A 21,035-nucleotide genomic window follows, 5' to 3' on the forward strand; every position below is an offset into this window, starting at 1 on the left:
TGTCCTCAGGGCCCTAGACCCGGTGGAGGGTACTTTCATCTGGGGCTGCGGGAAGAGCCAGGCTGCCCCCATAAGGTCCTGCTTCTGTTCTCTTATCAGGACACATGCAGGTTGCTTCCTGCAGTCCTACTTCATTTTCTGAAGGAGAATTAAGTGTCTAGTGACTGTGTAAAATTTTGAAACTGCAAGCTGGTATTTTCATGTCACTTATTACCGTTTAGCAAGTTATATACCATGTTTGTGTTTGTTGTTTGGTCTAGCTTCATGTCCCTGGAATGTAAGATCAATGACAGTAGAGATGTGAGTGGGCTTTATTGCTATTTTCTAGCTGCGTATAAGAGTGACTGATACCTCATAGATCCTTGTTGAATACATGAATTTCTGAGAACACTGAGTGCCAGAGAAATAAATGTAAGGTTGATCTAACAGAGAATTTGAATGATTTCAAAGTCAAGATGGATATATTGTATCTTGAATAACTGCAGTAAACTTTTCTTAAGCCTATAGAAAATATATTGTAAATTCATGAAACTCAACCCACTTACACATAACTTTATAACCTAATAGGGAAAGGTTCCACTTTCCTAAATATATTTGACAATAGAATGCTATTCCCACATCACCGTAGGAAACATATGTCTTTATTAGGTATCCCCAGGTGTGGACTTTACCAACGAAATTATTTCCTGAAAGGCAAGTACAGTGAACTTATGCCTAGGTCAGCCTCATTCCTTCTTACAAAAAGGGCATGTTCTAGATTGCTAGAGTACATTACTGGCCAAGGAGATCTGGAGGAAAGATTTGTACCCAGAGAACATGGCAGTTTGTTGTGGGACTTATCATAGATGTCTGACACCACATTGGAGGTGTTGTTTGCAATGAGTTTCACTCACCTGTCATTTAACACGATTTGGGGTTCCACCTCCTATAAGAACTTCACCTGCAGTTCTACAGCTTGTACAACTAGTAATGAAAATGTTAATTTGATTAAAATGTTCTGTTCCAATTACTTGATGACAGCTGACTGGCATAGTAAGTTTATTAAGAGTAGGGTCCTTACTCTTTTGTTTGTAGAAACATAGCCTCTTTCTAGGAGGCATCTTCTCATGAGAACTTCCTTAAGATACCAGGATTTTCTTACTAAGTCTATATGTACACTCTGTTTTAGGATATCAGGCTGGTATGATGAGTCATAGCGTTCTTTCAGGTTGCTGTCAATGTTGAGCCCATTGAAATGATGAAAATTGCCTTGGAAGTGATGAAATATACATTGAGGAGGAAAAACAAATTAGAGAAGTCCCTATCTTTTTCATTATTCACAACAACATACTCTCCCAAATATTCTCATTAATGCAAGAAGTAATTATCTAGTGAAAATGCATTTTTACACAAGGTTTTCCTGTGATATTTTCAAAAGTGTCAGTACGATTCTCTAATAACAATGTACAGGATCGCAAGTCCAGACATTCTGGTTCTGGAGATAGCCTAACATGGAGGCTTTAATAATTTTGCAATTATGATCCCTCTGGTGGTTTTCATCTTGAAAGTTGTGAGATGAAACCAAATAGTTTGAAATGAAAACAGGGGCGCCTGGGTGGCTCAGTCAGTTGGTTAAGTGTCCGACTTCGGCTCAGGTTATGATCTCGTGGTTTGTGAGTGCAAACCCCACATTGGGCTCCATGCTGACAGCTCTGAGCCTGGAGTCTGCTTCAGATTCAGTGTTTCCCTCTTTGTCTCTGTCCCTCCGCCACTTATGTGCTCCCTCTCTCTTTCTCTCAAAAATGAATAAGTGTTAAAAAAAAAAAACAGCAAAAAAATGGCATTAGTGAGAACATAAAAAACTAAGCCAGTAAGAGGGTGGTCAAGTTGATTGATTAAAGATCCTTGAAGGAACACTACTTTGCCCTTTTGTCATTTGGTAAGATACTATTGCTTTTCCTTTAAGTTTTGTTTTGTTTTTGATCAGTATTCTTTAAGTATCTTCTCTCTCTATTTATATATAGATATATATATATTTTTAATTTTAGACACTATTTTCTGTTACTTAATGTTTTACCTTTCTTAAAACACAAAAATTAGAACTTGTGTTTGTATAAATCTTAGTGGGGCCATATCCAGATTTGGGAAGAGGCCTCCAGATCCTGTGAAAGCTTCCAGGCCATGTGTCCGGAATTGTCTAGTACTTTTATGTAATGCAGGAGCAGATGTCTCAGACTGGCCTCCTGTACTGCCTCTTCTCCCCTCACTGGTCTGTAACCTTAAGTCATGAATGTGAGCTTTCCTCCAAGAATGGAGACAAGAACACCTACCTGAGATGCTCTGCTAAAGACAGATTGAGACAATATGTTTAAGCACTTGGAAGACTCCCTGCATGCAGAGTCAAAAATACTTAGATTAAGCTCCCTCTCTTTGAGGCACTGAGCCATTCACAGGGCACTTGGGGGCCTCAGTCAGTTAGGCGTCTGCCTTCGGCTCAGGTCATGATCTCATGGTTCGTGGCTTTGAGCTCCTCATTGCGCTCTGCTGCTGCACAGAGCGTGGAGCCTACTTCAGATCCTCTGTCCTCACCTCTCTCTCTGCTCTTCTGCTGCTTGCTCTCTCTCTGAAAAATGAATAAATAAAAACCTTTAAAAATCCTATAGCCATTCACTTAATTAATCCTCAAACATGCAGAGTAGATACCATTTTATCTTCATGTTAATGATGAGGCAGGTAAGACAGATGCTTTCTCATTTGCTCAAAATCGTGTCACCGGTAAGTTTACGAGCTTGCATTTATGAATAAGTCACACTGTAACCCACCGTCTGTCGTGTGTTGGCACCGGGCAGTCATAAGCATGGGTTGTTATGGTCTCTTCATACTAATAACGGGCTCTCCTTGGGGCTCCCTAGGCCTGGGACTTAGAAACATAGAGGCTGAGGGTGCCCGATTCTCCACATCCTCGCCAGCATCTAGAGTTCTCTGATTTGCTCATTTTAGCCACTCTGACTGGTGTGAGGTGGTATNAGAGGCTGAGTCTGTTGCCAGTAAGGGGGAAACGTGTGAGACCCAGATGAAAAGAAAGTTCGTTTCTTTGTCTGTTTGTTTTAGCTGAGCAAACAGAATAGCTCCCATTCTAAAATGCGTGTGTTCTAGACCTCTGAAATTTAAGGACTACGCATCCTACGAGTAAAATAAAATGGGCTTGAACTTTTCATATAGGTTTAAAATAAATTATGTGTATGTATATATGCTGTTGTTCAAATATACTATAAAACACATAAAAAATAAAACAGAAACATAGATGAAATAAAATGCATGCAAAGGCAGAATGGCAATATTTCCTTGGCACATTCTGGTGAATGTTACTGCAAGTGGTCTCGGGGAGAAGCCTGGGCAGGTGTGGTCCACTGAGGCCCTCAGGGCAGGATGCTGTAGGCCAGAGGCACCTAGTTGTGAAGGTTGACAATCATCTAGACACTGGGCAATCCCATGTGGAGATTTAGATTTATACAGTATTCTAGAAACTTGGAAGGCCTGGCAATAATGCTTTGCATTCCCACCTGCCAACCTTTGACAGAAGTTCACTCCAGCTGACCTCTGTAGGCAAACCCTATGACTCCCAGATTATTTTTTTTTAATTTTTAACATTTATTCATTTTTGAGAGATGTAGTGGGAGAGGGGCAGAGAGAGGGGGAGACACAGAATCTGAAAGAGGCTCCAGGCTCTGAGCTGTCAGCACAAAGCCCAATGCAGGGCTCGAACTCATGGAACGCAAGATCATGTCCTGAGCCCAAGTTAGATGCTTAACCAACTGAGCCACCCAGGCGCCCCACCTGTGACTCCCAGTTTGTCATTCCTTACCCTCCCTAGTGTCCTTTAAGGCTAATTCACTCTTTGGTTTGGTCTTCTCGTGCCCCTTAGGAATTTGAATGTAACACCTGTGAGTTAGAGAGACCGGGTTCCTATCCCTGTTATTCCTTGATATGTTTACCCTGGGTCATTTTGAACAATCCTGTGTGAATGAGTTTTTCAACTTACACGGAAGCTTAGCACATTATTCTTTCAGTAAGATTTTTTTTTTAATTTATAAAATGTTATTTATTTATTTATTTATTTTGGTGTCCTCACTGCCACTAATATCTCACACAGTTTCTTTACTTCCTGGAGGTTGCAAAGAAAAGCAAAGGGACTGAAATGAAATTCATCCAAATGCTTTGGAAGACAGATGTGGTAGAAATGGATGGCCGACCCTTGTCTTACTTTGGCATAATCAATCTCTTACTGCTTTGCCAGGAAGCAATTACAAGTATAATAATGTGTTTTTCTGTTTAATTATGTAAGGCAAATGTCCATTGAAATGTTCATGTAGGATACTGACAGCTAGTCTACCACCTTAAATCATCATAAAAGAGCATACACTTTATCACTGAACAGTGCTATAGCTACAATAAATTTAGTAACTTAACTTTTGATTCACTATGATAATAAAGTTTCAGATTTTTAAACGGGTGTGGTTCTGATGTCATCAGTGTGTTAACTTCTCAACTTATTTGCTTACAGCGTAAGTAACAGAAAATATTTCTTAGAGATCGCTTGTGTGTAAATCCATGTGGGTAAAGAGTTGCTGGGCGTTGAACAGGTGTGTCATTTGTTAATGGATGGCGTGGTGCAGGTCATTACCAGTGAGGTTATTAGGGCTTTTCTGTACCATCACGGTTGTGTTTCCCTATAACAGATTAATGAACTTCTCACATGTTCCCTTCCCCTTCCTCATTTCAGATCAGCCTTGAGCGGAATTTGACAGAAGATGTTACAACAGTTTCATCTCTGGAAATGGTTAGCTTCAGGGATTATCCTGGGGGGCCTGCTTGCCATCTGCCTAGGCCAGTATGATGATGGTAAGTCTGCTTTTAGTCTGACTTTGAGAGTTAGCCAGGATTTTTGTTAGTAAATGGAAAATGAAACAGAGCACAGAAATGAATAATGCTAATGCGTGGTTCATTGTTAAAAGTTAGTGGCTGTTTGCAATACTTTACCTTAATTAAAATAATCCTGCAAAAGCGGGATCCAATGTACTTCTTTTCTTAGTAAGGATTGCAGTACAGTAGAAAATCCAGACTGAGGTGGCTGTTTGAACACTTACTCATTATCACTAAGCAAATGTGTAATTGCTGTGGGGGGAAAAAAAAACAAAAAAACACTAAATGCTATTTATTAACCCTCGAATTGACACAATTAATGGTCTCAGATAAAATTTAAGACTATAAAATGTACCAAAATTTCCTCTGAGGAAAGCTCTTTCCGAAGGAGGAAAAAGTGGGTGCTCTAAGTGATTTTACTGTTAGCACTATAATTGGGTATTGCATGATTTCTTCTGCTGCTTGTTAATTTGGAAAGAGGAAAACAATGTAAAAGATTTGATGTTAGAGTTTATCAATTCTTTGCTAATAGCTGATCAGTCACTTTAGAACAATATGTTAGTCATCAAGCTCCTGAGGGACCATTTAACACATTCTATGTGTAGAGTCCTGAATGTGCCTGTCTCAGATATTTTAATATTGGAGGGACCTGTCTTTGAATACCACATAATGAGAATTAAGATATATATTATACTTTCAGTTTAATAGATGGAAGAAATGGGCAAATTCCTCCACCCTAGGAAACTGAGTTTGGTTTTCTCTTTCCTTTTCATCATTTTTACTTGGTAATATTTAGCATTTAGGGTCCACAGACACCAGCCCCCTCTTCACCCCTGCCTCCCTGCTATCTGGTCGCACTTAGTAGCAGCAAGAAGGGCATCATTATTATTTTTATGCTTTGTTTGGCCAAATTGAATGATCCGAAGGTTGATGAACTGATTTGGCTTTATCTCAAGCAATATTCAAATTGTACACGTATTAGGATATTCTTAGTCCTTCATGGTTACAAAAATATGACTCTTTCGAGACTTACAAAATAATTTTCAAGAACACCTGTTTTCATAAAGCCAATAGCCTGATTCGTTGGGAAATTCTGCTAATTAGTTATCGCTTACTTTGGGTGTGCCTGAACCCGTTTCCGTTGTTGCCATTTACTGTGATTGTAAATCTCCATTCTAAAAAAACATTTGAACATTGTGATAAATAAATAACTGCTCCTTTGAAGCAAAAAAAAAAAAAAAAATCAATGAAACCTGAAAAAGCATGACTTTTAAAAGGATGCATTTTAAATTTGCCCCAGGAATAGGTGATAAATGAGTGCTTGGTAGTTCTTGGTGCCATAGGCTTCCTATTTTTATTCCTATTTGTTGTTCACACCAAGCAGGGAAGGATTCACCATAGTTGCTCACATTAGACATGCACACACCCTGTACTTTTTAGCAATGTAATTTAGGTTATCAGAGGAGATGACTCCAGGTTTAGCCCGTTAATGCTATAGATTGGTTTCCTTAATGAGCTCATTACAGCTCTTGCTCTTTCTAAATGTGCTCACATAGCCTCCAAAATAAGATTACCAGGGAATTGCTGGCCTCCAGGTAGTCCACTCCCTGGAGCAGGGAGCTTCACACCTGCCACATGCCAGGGTGCGGCCCACTGTGGGCAGATGGCCTCCTGTAGCCGTAGTTAGAGACCTGCTCATCCCTCCTTCTTGAGGTAACAGACTCAGTGTCAGCAGGACTGCAGGGTTTGGACCTGTGGTGGAGACATATGCTCTGTGGGGTGTTTTGTAGAGAAGAGATCTCTACACCTCTTCACTTTATGTGCTTTCTAGCATTCCTTCCCAACCTGCCTTCTCCAGGGAGCCCCCGTGGTCATGCCACATTCAGGGGTACCTGAGGAACTCCCCCACGTCTTTACTTCTCTCTGACCTTCTGCAATTAATGTCTCTTGGGCATCACTGTTATCCAGTTGTTCAGTTATGTGTGACTGAAAATCGTTCTTATAGTTGCTTTTTTTTTTTTTCCTTTTAATATATGACACTGTGAGCCCATGCTCTGAAGGAGTGAACCAGAACTCGGCAATGTATAACTACTGCGCAAAGTAGCACTAAACTGGAATATGCAATAAGAATTTATTGAAGCAGTTTGTAATCCAAATGCTTGAGGAGGCAGGTGTATAGGATCAGATGGAAGGAAGATAATGGTGATGTCTTCCTTCCATAAACATGATGCATACCCATGAGAAGTGAAAACCATGAAGAACCCTTTACCATAGATGATGATCTGCTGGTCACATTAGCCCATTGTGAGAGTTGGCAACTGATTGCCTATGTGGCTCAGAGCTTCAGGTAGGGAAAAATAAAGGAGAAAAAAATTGTCAACTACCTCAAGGCTATTAGGATAACAGTCTATTAGGATAAATGCCTATATGTTTCTTCTATTAAATAACAGGATTCTTCTGGACTTTCATTTAAGAACAGTCTCTTAATGCTTTTCTATGCATTCCATACTTAGACATAAGGGAGTTATCCTGAAATAAAATACTCTGGTATTAGCCAAATGTGTAGAATGGCTCTTAAGAAAAATATATTGTATAATTAAAATATTTTAAACAAAATTTTTACTTGAAAACAGTGGCTAAGTTTTGAGTCTTTTTGTATTTTCCATTCAAATTGCTGGGAAAAGTTTTTTTTTTTTTTTTTAACTCAGTAACAAAATTTGTAGATGACCTATTCCATAATGGATATTTCACTTGCTTGATGACTACATCTAAGCAAGCATTAATAATGGAAGTGAGATTGATGGTATTATATTAAATTTTTAAAGTAGGATTTTAGCTAAGTGAGAGAAAATAAAAGAACAGGGGCTCCTGGGTGGCTCAGTTGGTTAAGTGTCCGACTTTGGCTCAGGTCATGATTTCACGGTTCATGGGTTTGAGCCCTGCGTCGGGCTCTGTGCTGACAGCTCAGAGCCTGGAGCCTATTTCAGATTCTGTGTCTCCCTCTCTCTCTGACCCTCCCCTGCTCTCTCTCTCTCAGAAGTAAATAAAAATAATTTTTAAAAAAGGAAATAAAAGAACATACTACATTTTTACTTGATGTTCTCTTTACCCATAAGACAGTGTTGGGATTGCTATTTTAGCTGTACTTGAATTCATTATCAGTCCTGACAGATTTATTTGAATTGGGAGCATGTGCTCTGATCACACATGGATTGTGGAGGTGCGGGGGGAGGAGGCACCATGGAGAAGCAGAGGAACTAGGGCCATCTGCTAGATTATGTGTGGTGTGGGGGAAAAAGATACATGAATGATGTCTTGTTCGGACACATTCACGGGGAGGTAAATAAGGCAAGTTGTGCACAGGGTTTGTTCAGTTTAGATTTCTTTCGAGTTCATGAAGGAGTCATGAAAGGGAGCAAGAGAGAGCAAGAATGGGAAAATAACATATGAGTAGTGAATATGTTTTATGTTTTGTTATTTCCTCTCCATTTTTAAATTGTCCATATTAAATATACATTACTGCCATAATTAGGTAGGAAAACTGTTTTAAAAAAACAAACTGTACACTGCAACATCATGATGAAATTTGAACCAAAGTGTTAGAGGAGTTTTAGAAGGCATGTGTGCCAGTGGGGTCTGTGTGTGTGTGTGTGTGTGTGTGTCTGTCTGTCTGTCTGTCATGGGAGAGGAGGAGAGAGAGAGAGCGAGAAGCTCTCTGTGAGCACACTGTGAAAGCTGGCTTGAATGTCGGAAAGAAAGGCTCCCCCTGGCTGCTCAAGCATTGAGCCTGGAGGCCACAAATCCTCTGTGCTGACCTTGAGCTTTGACACAGATGAGTATGTGTCTGTGAGTGAAGGGAACCACTGAATAGCACAACCTGAACAACTGCACAAAAAGGCCCTGTTTAAAAGCCCATCAAGTTATAACATGTGCTGGACTTGTTCCCCTATAAACAACAATAACTCTTGAAACTCATTTTCAAAGTTGAGCATAGCACATGGTATATGGCTCACATCCCATAAACTGTTTACTTTCATTGCCATGATTACTTCTCATCACTTAGAAATAATCATACTTCTTTTTTTTTTTTTTTAATAAACATACATACTTATTTGTAAAGGAGTACTTTGTGTCCCGGTGCTTGTACTTTTAGGTCCCCCCCCCCCCAAATTTACCAGACACCTTGAAGGCTTTGTTAAATGAAACTTTTCTTCTTAAAAGTATTACTGACTGCATTCTCTCCCTGGAGAGCTCTCTGATTCCCCTGAAACACTAGGTGAAGTTTGAGGAACATTTCCAACTCCATTTTCATGCTTGCTGTTAGGTATCCATGCAAGGTCAGTGAAGGGTAGACCTGTCACTCAGTGAAGACTGTAACCATCTGAGGTCTGATGCTAAAGCCTGGACAAGTCTTTTTATCAGTGTGCCCAGAGGTCATGAAGTAGCGTGACCCTGGCTTATGCTCATTAACCTGAGAAGAGAATGGCCCTTCAGTTACAATGCTGATAACGGAATTATGAGGACATTCTAACTGTCCAAGGAGCTGAGCTGAAACACTTGGGATATCACGTGGGAGGCATCCCCACAGAGATGCCTTGAGGAGAGGTGCTTAAAGAAACTTCACAGCTCTGTGAGAGGAGTGACATGGTTTTAATGGCTCCTAATCCCAGACTCTTCTAGACTGTCATGTAGGGCCCTGCTGTAGCACTCTGTCTACCTCATGAGTCCCGAGTTTGCTGTTGCTAAGTGTAATGTGTGCTATCTCTTCTTGATGACATTATCTTTCTCTGGACTTGGTACAATGCAATAGTTTCTCTTGTCTCTTTCCATTATGATCAAATTAAACTCAAAATGGTTATTGAAGACTCTAAATAATTTTCAGTGAACTGTGTTGTCTGAAACATCATCCTTCACTTAAATATGATTTCTTAAGGCAGCATTCATGGAGAGAAATGGAGCAAATTGTATGTACACACACATGTGAATGCCCTCATAGGCACACAGCTACACACATAGATAACACACAGATAATATGCTTTAGACAGAAATTAAACCATTAAAGCATATATTGTTATGCAAGTCTTTACCTGTGCATGTTGTAAGCATCTCTTTCTGATTTTCCCTTTAACTTATTCCTGTTACAGAGTCTATTTTCATTATGAGATGAAAGTTTAGCTATGTCCTTTCTTTATGTTATAAGTACACTGCATCTCTTATCTCCTCTTTTCTGAAGGTGAATGATCTTGTGGGTCCTTGTTAAACCCTCACCCCCTCCCCATGGAGTTAGTTGAAAATGTTTGAAACACACACCTTTTTAAGTTGTTTGTTTCCACAACAGTTTTCTAGTCAGCAAGTTCAGAGATATAAACTCGGTGACTTCTCTGAGCTCTGACCTTGTGCCTAGAAGGATTACTTCTGTGGCTTTTATAGATTCTAGTAATCGGCTCACTTAAAGTCCATCTGTGTATCCTGGATGGCTGGAGAGCTGAAGAGGCAGGGGGAAAAAAACAGAAAAACAAAACAGCAGCAACAACTCTGCAAACAGAAAAACAATTATTGTACTTAGGAAAGTCTCTTTCTGCTTGCTTGCTTGTGTACATGCTGTCTCTCCCTCTCTTTCTCCCTTCTCTGTCTCTCACATGTCAGTATAACTTGGAGTAACTAAGTTTGGATACTTCAGACACCCCATTTGTCCAGTTGAGATGGGAGAAGAATGAACGGTCTACTTTAGGGTTCAAGTAGTGCAGTCACAATTTATGATAACTGGCCAGGTGGATGTGTCCCTCTGTGGTTCCTAACACCCTGAAAATGTTGCACCCACTAAAAAATAGAATACTCATATCCAAATGGCGTGAAAAGGCAGAGCATATTTTATATATCCTTAATGGAAACTGAAATTGAGCAAAAGTGTCATCATCATCTTGCCTGGCTTTCTGTCACAGGCGGCTCACACAGCTCGTGACAGGACGGCTTCTCTTCGTTGGGCTTTTTCCTGTTGAATCTCTATACCTGTTACCACCGCTTCTTCACCAATTCCCTTAAGCCCCGCAATTTGCTTTTTCTCACAACTCTACTAAACCCGTACACTCCAGAGCCTCCAAGGACTACTTACTTGGACAAATCCTATAATTTCCTAGCATTTCAGCAAGCAGCACTATTGATCTGCCTTCTTTGCGACCTTGTTTTTTTCAAGGGTTCTGACTTTTTCTGATTGTCTGTGTATCAGACTCCTCCATCTTCCTGGTGAGTATTCTACCTCTTCCTTTTTAGTGATTTTGAAATCACCCCACTGCTGTTTATATTTCCATAACAAGCTATATTATTTTACTAAGTGAAGTATGACATTTTTTGATGGTTTGGTCATCTTCTACACCAATACCCCTTCCACGGTATGTCCATCTCACTGCATACTATCTATACACACTGTCACTTAATGCCACAGTCCACGCTTTCAGATTCACTTAATGCCACAGTCCACTCCTTCAGATTCACTTACTTAAGATTGTATTGCATATCAACTCTAGGAAAGACACTCGGGCTTCAAAACTAAGACAGTCTCTTCATCTGAGTATAACAATGACAGAGATACTACACTGTCAATACACTGTGATCTATATCATTGTGGGCAGCGTTTTGGGAGAACACGCATGGAAAATCTGAAAGATACAGTCAGAAAATGTTTGCAGGACGAATTCTGAATTTTCAAGTTAAGGAACTTAAGGAACATATGGACTTTCAGAAAAGAAAAACTGTGTAGAACACTGAGTTGGAGTTCTGGCTTCAGGTGTATACAGGGATCTCCACAGAACACCTAGGATCGTGCATGCTGTTCTCTGAGCCCATTCAGGAAATGTTAGGTGTTAAAGTATCTGAAGGTAACAAAATAGCATGATCATTAGCTACCTAAGGCTCAGGTATAACCTCATCCAATTAACAACATCCCTCCAGTTGGAACTGTCTGTTTTTGTTTCAGTGTGTGTTGTGTGTGTGAGAGAGAGAGAGAAGAGAGAGACATCCCTTGAAGCTATTTCTCAATTGTTTGCAGTGCTCAGATTTTACAATTGATTGGATCTAATACCTTCTCAGACACTGTTCAGAAGTGTTCCTGCATATACTTACATATCATTCCTACATGTTCAGCAAGTTCTTTGAAATCAGGAATCATACTGTTATTCTATGTGTAAACAGCATCTCTTTAATAACCACTAACATTTACTTACCGTCTTCTAACCGAGCCCTCCACAGACATTTCATTGTTTCATTTTCACAAGAGCCCCTTGAGGTCTTGAAGATGATACTAATCACTGCATACCATTTCACTCAATTACACCTCCTTCCTACACCAGGAAACCGTAGAGGCGCAGAGAGGTGAAGTTGCTCTCCCAGGATGCTATGCCTAGAAAGTGACAAGGCCAAAGCCAGACCTGTTATCTGAGCTCCATATGCAAAATCTACCTGCTGGGCACCAAAATTATGACATCAAAATCTAATCTTCCCCTCTTGATTTTATTCAGATTCTCTTTATTCCTTGATACCCATTCATTGTCCTTTGATGCTGTTACTAATGATAATAAAAATTAAATGTGGAGAAGTTAGTCATAGGATACAAACATCTAGTTATAGAAGAATAGATTCCAGGGGTGATGATAATAATACTGCATTGGTGCTCTTGAACTTGGCTGAGAGAGTAGATACTGCGTGGTCTCACCACAGCAAAATACGCATATCATGCATGCATCCATACACAGCAACAGAAATACATAAATACATAAATAAGATAAATATGCAGCATGAAGATGTGTTAATTTGGTTGACTGCGGTTATTTTGCAATGCATGAGTATCAAGGCATCACTCTGTACACCTTAAATATGTACAATTTTTGGCAATTGTACCTCAGTCAAGCTGGAAAAGTAAGGTCTACCTTCGCCCTTCATATTCTAACACATCACATGTTTATTTTATGTTTAGATTATAAATTGCTGAAGACAGAGATTGTCTCATTTGCTTTTGTTTTCCTCAGCCCTTGACAGAATGGTCCAATTAGTGGTTATTGAAATAAGTAAGCACTGAAATTTAAAAAAAAAAATGAGAGATAAAATATCTCTTTGAACAATATAGGACACGCTGGTGAGGTTGGAGAATAGCAACTAGAGTTCAAACAACAGTTGGGAAATGCACTGGGTGAGGGTTTGATTTCTCTGGCAGGGCTCAGCATTGCCACAAGGAAACCAGCAGTCAGTGAACACGCTGGTCAGGTCAGCTTTAAATACACACAGATACGTCAGTTTTTAGAGATCCCGCTGGTATTTAGCCCATCACGGTGTGCCATTTAGAAAATTCTGCGGAAATGTCCACCTGAACCCGTTTTTCCTCAGGTGTGCTCCCTGCCTTTATTTATTTGATCATCAGCTGCCCTTCTGGGCACTCATTCCCAAGGCTGGTGGCTCACATGGCGGCATTTATTCCTAGATCCGTAGCCCAGTTCCCGCCACTAATCTGTCCTGCTCGTGGAAGCCCCGACACCGCCCCTCAGGGCCACTCAATTAGACTGTTCAGTGAGGACTGTCCAACTACTCTGAGTTTATTAAGAGTCTCTAGTGCACAGTTGGAATACTGATGAGAGCTGCTCAGACTGAGCCCGAGACCGCGTGTGAACAGGGAGGGCCAGCCCTGGAGTCCACAGTGCCTGGCTGTGTCCAGGATGTGGCCACCGATGGTGCGTGGGGTCCCTGGGATGCACTTCTCATAATGTCTCCACAGGGAAAAGAATGCAGCCCTTCGAGAAAATAGTAGTGGTGCATCAAGTCCTTCCTTTCCCTTCATTCACTCAACTCTTCAAGTGTAACAAGCATGTGTACAATCTGTTATGTGTACAGCAGTTTTCTAATAATTACACCTAAGTGGTTTCTGTGTGCCAGCCACCCAACACACACTACAGACTCCCCTCTGCTCATGTTGCATGTGTATTTACCCATAATCCATATAATATGTGTATATTTATGTATCTTTTTAAATAGGAGTGCGGTGCTATGGAAAAATAATCTCTGGAAGAGCCAGATTTCTAGGAGAGTGGGAAGTAAACAAGTTTAGCAGAGTACATAGTCTCTTGTTTAGCTTGTTTAATCTTCACTAAAGTCCCATGGAATAAATTCTAATATTAGTCCTGTTTCCCAGATGTGGGAATTGAGGCTTTAAAGCTTTCAAGCCGCCTTGATCAGATTGCAGGGCCCCTACATCTACAAACTGTGATCCTCCTACAGGCAGCCTGGCTTAAGCTGCCACAGCTGTAACTACTGTATATCATAGCCCTAGGACAAAGGGCTACAGGACTCATGAAAGTTGAATAATGTAGACCCTGATCCTTAGATCCTTGGAGAATGACGGAGCCATGATCAACCTCTATTGTCCAGTTAGTCAACATATATGTATGTAAAACATCTATCATGTGCCAGATTCGTGCTAAGTTCTGGGATGCAAATATCAATGAGGTACATTTATTTTTTGGCCTCCTGAATGCTTACTACAGCCTCATTCATATGTGTAAGGGACAGATTAAAAGTATAAATCAATATACTGTACGTTGTGAAGGCTGGAGTTAAAAGGATGACGGGGCACCTGGATGGCTCAGTCACTTAAGCGTCTGCCTCTTGATTTCAGCTCGGGTCATGATCTCTCCATTCGTGAGTTTGAGCCCCATTTCAGACTCTGCACTGACATTGTGGAGCCTGCTTGGGAACCTTTCTCTCTTCTCCCTTCCCAGCTCATGCTCTCTGTGTTTCTCCTCCTCCCCTCTCTATCACAATAATAAACTTAAAAAATAAAAGGACGGCATTCTTACAGGTGAGTCCAATTCTGTGTCAGCTGTAGCTAGCCCGAGAAACATTTTTAGGATGAGAGAGTTTGAGTTACTTGGAAACTGAGTGGCAGCCTGCATTAGGTCCAAACCTGCTATATTATGAATTCGTGTGCGCAGTCAAAGCCAAGGGGAACATGGGAGGATTAGCAGATGATACCCATTGGCGGTATGTGGATTGGAAAGATTACCTGTGGCACCGTAGTCGAAGCGTGAGCTTTGGAATCAGATAGACCTTCCTCAAATCCTGGCACAATTAGTGGGTGAATTTTGATGAGTTATGTAATCTCACTAAGACTCAGATCTCCGCCCGTTAAACAAGGGTAATAGCTCTGATTAGATTGCTGTTAGGATTAACTGATGTGCATGAAACTGCTTTCTATGCTTCCTAGCATATTGGCAGTGATTAATACAGGCAATTTGGTATATTATAATAATTATTACTATTTTTAAATTAAAAGTAAGGTCAAGTTAACGTTTCCTCATCATGACTCAGTATTTATTTAGGTTCTCTAAGCCTGAAAACATTTACCCATACACACACGCACGCACACACATTCATCTGCTACATCTTAACTGGACTGTACTTTTCTTAGAGCATTCTGTTGCCTTCTATAGACTTCCTTATGGGAACTCTAATTCTTTGTATGATTTTCTGCTCATCAAGCCTGGGCGTCTCTCAGCTGCACTTGTTAAGGCATCTGGTGTAGAATGGAAACTCGGTAATCATTTGGCTGTCTGTATCTTTTCCATATTTTTCTCTTACGTTCCTTACCTCCTTCACCTCTTTGTCAATTTTGATTAGTTGCTTTGTATACGGGACTTTGCTATAGTCCCTTCCTACTACCCTTTCTTCACTCATGCCAGACGTTTCTCTTAGCACCTTCGTCTTGTTTTTTCCCTACATTTCATGCAACCCTCTCTTGCATCCTTAATTGTTCTTTTTCTTGTTGGTTTTGTCTCTCCATTTCTATCTCTGTCTTTCTCTTACACAGCACCTGCTCTACTCCTGTTATCTTCCTCTTTTTAGATAATTCTAGAAAGTACAACAAGCATTTTCTTGGCTACAATCACTTCATGTTTCTAACAATTTGGTCGACATTAATAAAAGTCCAGTCTTTTGGACTTTTATATCAGTCCAGTCTTAACTGGACTCTTAATATTATTTATTACAGAAAGAAATTAAGATGACATTTTAGAAAAGAAAAAAAGAAAAATATTCCCAGAGCGCATGCACACTTCAATACCTCTAAAGTTTCCTTCTCTTATCAGATGAGCACTTCCAAGGGGATGCTGATTTCCTTCCCCAAGAAAATGAAGGTTGACACATTTTCAACTTAATCTCTAAATTTGTAAGATTTAAATCCAAACTAGGACCTTTGCCAAATAGCATTTGTTAAATTATCCATTCCAGGAGAGTTCATTTACATGTGTAACGTGAGCTATATTCTCAGGAAAAACAAAACAAACCCAGAAGGACAGTTGCCCAGTGAGCCGAGGACACTGCACGAGAGTGGGGCAGGCCGTCTGCATTGGTCACTGGGCACTCCCTGGTCCATCAGACCTGACACCAGCAGGCCCTTTTTTCAACCCATTTCATGTGGCTGTGGGAGCATATCTCCACAAGTGTGACACAGAAACCAGTCAGGATGTGTTTCTGTGTGTTGTACGATATTAGCTGCTTCATTCCATAGCATAACCAAAAAATACACAGACTAACTTACCTGTTCCAAGTCATATGACAATCAGCTTCCATTTACAGAAACTTCTTGAAGAGTTTTCCAGGTTCATTGTTCATGCTGATGTTAAAAGACAATGTTATTTAAACAACCTTGTGAAGAAACTCTTTAAATCTGCATTTTCCACTAGCCCCATCCTGTCACTAGACATCACTGGAGGAACAACTGACTGGTGATGGGATCGCTAGTAAGAATAACTAGAAACTTCTGAGGAACCATTTTAAAAACAGAAGAGATTCAGCCATGTCCCCAAGACAGAGAAGTGTCAAATGGCCATATTCTTTGTTGACCACGAACAGTGCTCTCCGGGAGGAAGTGCTGCAATTTAAGACTGCTGACGTGTTTTTCATAGAGTAAATAAACAATGAAAGATTGGTAAAAACAAAACAAAACAAAAAATATAAAAAACCCCACAAGACAACAATCAGCTTTGGATACAATTGAATCTCAATCAGAATTTTATGCTTATGGGATTCGTATGCCATATTTTAAAATTTCTTTCTCAGTTCAAGCTTAGTAGAAACAACAAAAGATAGGAAGTGATTCCCGCTCCTGGACACAGCTGTTGTCTTGCCCCACAGCACAGCTCAGGCCATTGTCTCTAGAGGAAGAAAAGCTGGTCCCCAGCTCCTGCGGGAGAGGCCTGTCCAGTCCCATCCCACATCTGCCCCTAAAATCGTGTGTTTTACAGAGGAGATTGGTTTTCATAGCCACCCACCACAGCCGGGCCCTCAAATGGCTCTGTGCTCACTTCTGCCTAGAGAATTATTCCTTGCTCTTCTGGACACCAGGCTTGCTGGAGTCATCGCCAGGCTTCCAGCCAGCTGGGCACACTCCCTGTGCCTGTCAGGAAGCTGGAAGGCCTGGACTCATCTGAGAGTCTCACCACACAGCATCCAACAGACAGGTCATCCATAGTTCTCTGTCCAGAGGCACCTTCATCATCAGTGATCAAGCCGTCTCTGAACGAGATGTCCCCATCAGCCTTTAAGGCTCCATCCTCCTGAGCCAGGTGGCACATGGGGCCTGATACCAGGGGAACAGTGATGGGCCCCAGGGCTCTGTGTTTCTCGGGTGTCTTGATCCACACCAGGTGACAGAAATGGGAGTCCGCAAGTGCACATGGCAGTTGACTTTTTACAATTCTCCTACCCTGGGGCACTTGGGTATCTCAGTTGGTTTAGCGCCCAACTTTAGCTCAGATCAGGGTCTCATGGTCCATGGGTTTGAGCCCTGCATCAGGCTCTGCACTGACAGATCAGAGCCTGGGAGCTTGCTTCAGATTATGTCTTCCTCTCTCTGCCCTCTGCCCCTCCCCCACTCATGCTCTGTCTCTCTCCATCTCTCAAAAATGTATAAATGTTAATATAATATATATATTAAACTCTCCTGCCTTGTCACTGAAAACAGTGATCTCTGTGGGGCACACAAAGATCAAGAGAGTAGAAGTCAAGAGAGTAGAAGGGTGTAGTATATTTTCCTTTGTAGTCATGGGGGCTGAGGTCTGAGCTGGCCACCTGGCATAAAGGTCATAGCTTTGAAGTTGGGGACAGGATGCTCAATTTGGGCATTTCCTAAAGACATCTTGCTGTCAATAGCTCTGTGACAGAACACCGCAAAGAGCAGTCTGGAAGAAGACCCCTACACCCGTATTTTCAATGGAGTTTTTGAATCTGTACTGAATTCCAAAGACACATTGCTCTAATAGGGAAAAGAAAACCTGTACATATGAAGAATGAATGAATGAATGAATGAATGAATATTTCACTTTCTTTAATGAAAGATGTATAGGAACAAGTGAATTTTTAAAGTATACACAGAGAAAATTGCATTCTAATTTTAGAGACTCTCAAAATAGGCTCTTTTCAATATGCCATGTGTATGACAAGTTTGGCAACACTTTTATTTCAGTACATTAGCAAATTATACTCATAAATTGGAGTCTATTGTAGAATTTCATTATATAAAACTAGAAAAAATGAAATATACTGATACTTCTGAAATACATTTCTTAAGTATTTTGTGAAAGTTCTTTTAGGTTTGAGGTTTAGGAATCATTTTGGACAGGTATGATATAAAAATTTATTTGAAGAGATGCTCTTAAAGTAAATTAAAAAACATGTGTCAGAATAGGTTTATAAAACTTTATCATCTGTCTTCCTCCTTCACTTTGGAAAGTAACATACAGATACATACAAGGAATAAATGTGGGTCAAAGTTACTTTAGTAAAGACCAGTACTTTTTATAGAAAATGTATTTCAGGTATTTATTGCCAAATAGGTACTTTTGCCTTTTTATTTAGTTTTAGTGAGGTTTCTTTAAAATATACAGAAATAAAACATGTGAATGAAATGAACTGCTTCTAAACTGAGCCATTATAATTATTTTGGTTTAGGACATAATCATGATCACTTGAGAGAAATAAATTGTTCTTTGAATCACTGCATCTCTGGTAGTGAATATTTTTTAAGAATTCATTAAATATCTGCTATTGAATATGTAATATATCTGATGCACTAATTACTTTAGTCACCATTCATTCATTTATTTTTTTTTAAATGTTTGTTTATTTTTGAGAGACAGAGCACAAGCAGGGGAGGGGTAGAGAGAGAATGAGACACAGAATCCGAAGCAGGCTCCAGACTCTGAGCTGTCAGCACAGAGACCGATGTGGGTCTTGAACACATGAGCTGTGAGATCATGACTTGAGCCAAAGTCGGACGCTTAACTGACTGAGCCACCCAAGTACTCCTCTGTTCATTCACTTAATTATTTATTCACTCCACACACATTTATAGTATTGCTACCCCATGCCAGGTTCTGTGGGGAGCATTGGGCCAAGGAGTTGATTCCAGGTGGAGGGAATAATATCCCCACCCCCAGTGAGAGAATAAGGCCCCATGATCAGAAGTAGCATGGTATGACCAAGAGCCTGAATGAAGGTCTGTGTAAATCAGATGCTAATGAAACTGAGGAGATATGCGGGGACCAAAGTTTGTTGATGGTCGTAGTGATAATAATTTTAGTTTTAATTGTAAGTGAAGCCATTGGAGTTTTAAAAGCAGGAATGGAACAAATATGTGATAATAAAATTCCATTTGCTCTAAGACACATCACTAGATATAGTGAAAGAATGGATTCCCATAAAGATTGATGGAGAAGAATAACACAGAAAAGATACATAGTCTAAGCAGAACTTGATATTATAAAGTATGAGGGTGGGGGTTGGGTCAAGAAGGAAACTGGATTTAAAGACAGGTGGAGAGATTAATATACACAAACACACACAATTCACACATATACATACACACGATGTGTGATTTAGTAAAAACCAGGAGGAAAGGGACTGCAGGGAGTCAAAGGTGTGCATAAGTGTACCCAGAGCTGGTCCATTCACTGAGATAGAAACCCTAAAATGACCACAGAAAGGGAAGAGAGCATGAGTTTAGTTATGGGCAACTTGAGTTTGAAAGAGCAAGTAGTTAATTCAGAATAACATTGAATATTTGCAACAATAATAGTAAGTAATGCTCAGTGCTTTACCCTGATTTTTCTAAAAAATCATCAATGTGGTAGAAAATTACCAACTCTTACCATTATTATGACTTTGTTTTTTGTTGAAATAAATATATATTTAATTATGATTCCTTTCTGGATCATTTACTCAGTGTTATGTACAATTCAATGAATTGTTTTTCTTTATAGAAATATCTAATATACAACTGGTAAGATAACAATTGTATATTAAAACATCTAATTGGTAAGATAATTACATATTGGATATTCCTACAAAGAATAATGAGCATAATTTTCTCTCAAGAAAGAAAAAGACAGTGAAATTTTGTGTTTAATTTGTTAAAATAATCATTTAAACCCAAAATGATAGAGTAATAAAGGAATATCAATCTAGCATTCGAGAATGCAGGATTTTTCTCTAAAAATTTGGAGTTTTTAGGAGCATCTGGGTGGCTCAGTCAGTTGAGCATCCAACCTCACCTCAGGTCATGATCTCACAGTTTGTGAGTTCGAGCCCAGCGTCGGGCTCTGTGCTGACAGCTCAAAGCCTGGGGCCTCCTTTGGATTCTGTGTCTTCCTTTCTCCCCCTCTGCATCTCCACCACTCTCTGGCACACATGCTCGGTCTCTCTCTCTCTCTCTCTGTCTCTCTCTGTCTCAGAAATTTAAAAGAAAACATTTTATTTTAGAAGTTTTAGGCCTTTTTCTTCTCTTCTAATATTATAAAGTGAGTAAATTCAGAGCCTGCTTCAAGAAACACCTTTTAACTCTTAACTGGTTGACCAAATAAGATTTTAAGAATAACGTCAAAGAATATATGTAGACTTCCTCATAGACTAATATTTCAAAGTTATGTTTGTCTGAATTTCTATACATCATATTACAAACTATGGAAATTGAAAATAATTTTAAATTTTGTTGTGGCTCTATTATATAATACAAAAATTGAATTTGTAATTTGTTAATAAATACACATATATATAAAGTTTTAAAAGAAACAGAAGGAAAATGATCATGAATTATT

At 39.9% G+C, this 21,035-nt stretch overlaps 1 protein-coding gene across 8 annotated transcripts in view; it reads left to right on the forward strand.

Moving 5' to 3' along the window:
- The first annotated feature begins 4,790 nt into the window (after window positions 1-4,790).
- The window catches only part of PCDH15 (protocadherin related 15), a 752,236-nt gene continuing 735,991 nt past the window's right edge, over window positions 4,791-21,035 (forward strand). For all 8 annotated transcript variants that reach the window (XM_077755213.1, XM_077755212.1, XM_077755209.1 and 5 more), the window contains exon 1: window positions 4,791-4,881. In XM_077755213.1, coding sequence (XP_077611339.1) covers window positions 4,791-4,881 — 91 coding nt within the window. The remainder of the gene's footprint in view (window positions 4,882-21,035) is intronic.

This window comes from Crocuta crocuta, unplaced genomic scaffold, assembly GCF_008692635.1.
Source record: "Crocuta crocuta isolate KB4526 unplaced genomic scaffold, BGI_CrCroc_1.0 scaffold2, whole genome shotgun sequence".
Classification (NCBI taxonomy): domain Eukaryota; kingdom Metazoa; phylum Chordata; class Mammalia; order Carnivora; family Hyaenidae; genus Crocuta; species Crocuta crocuta.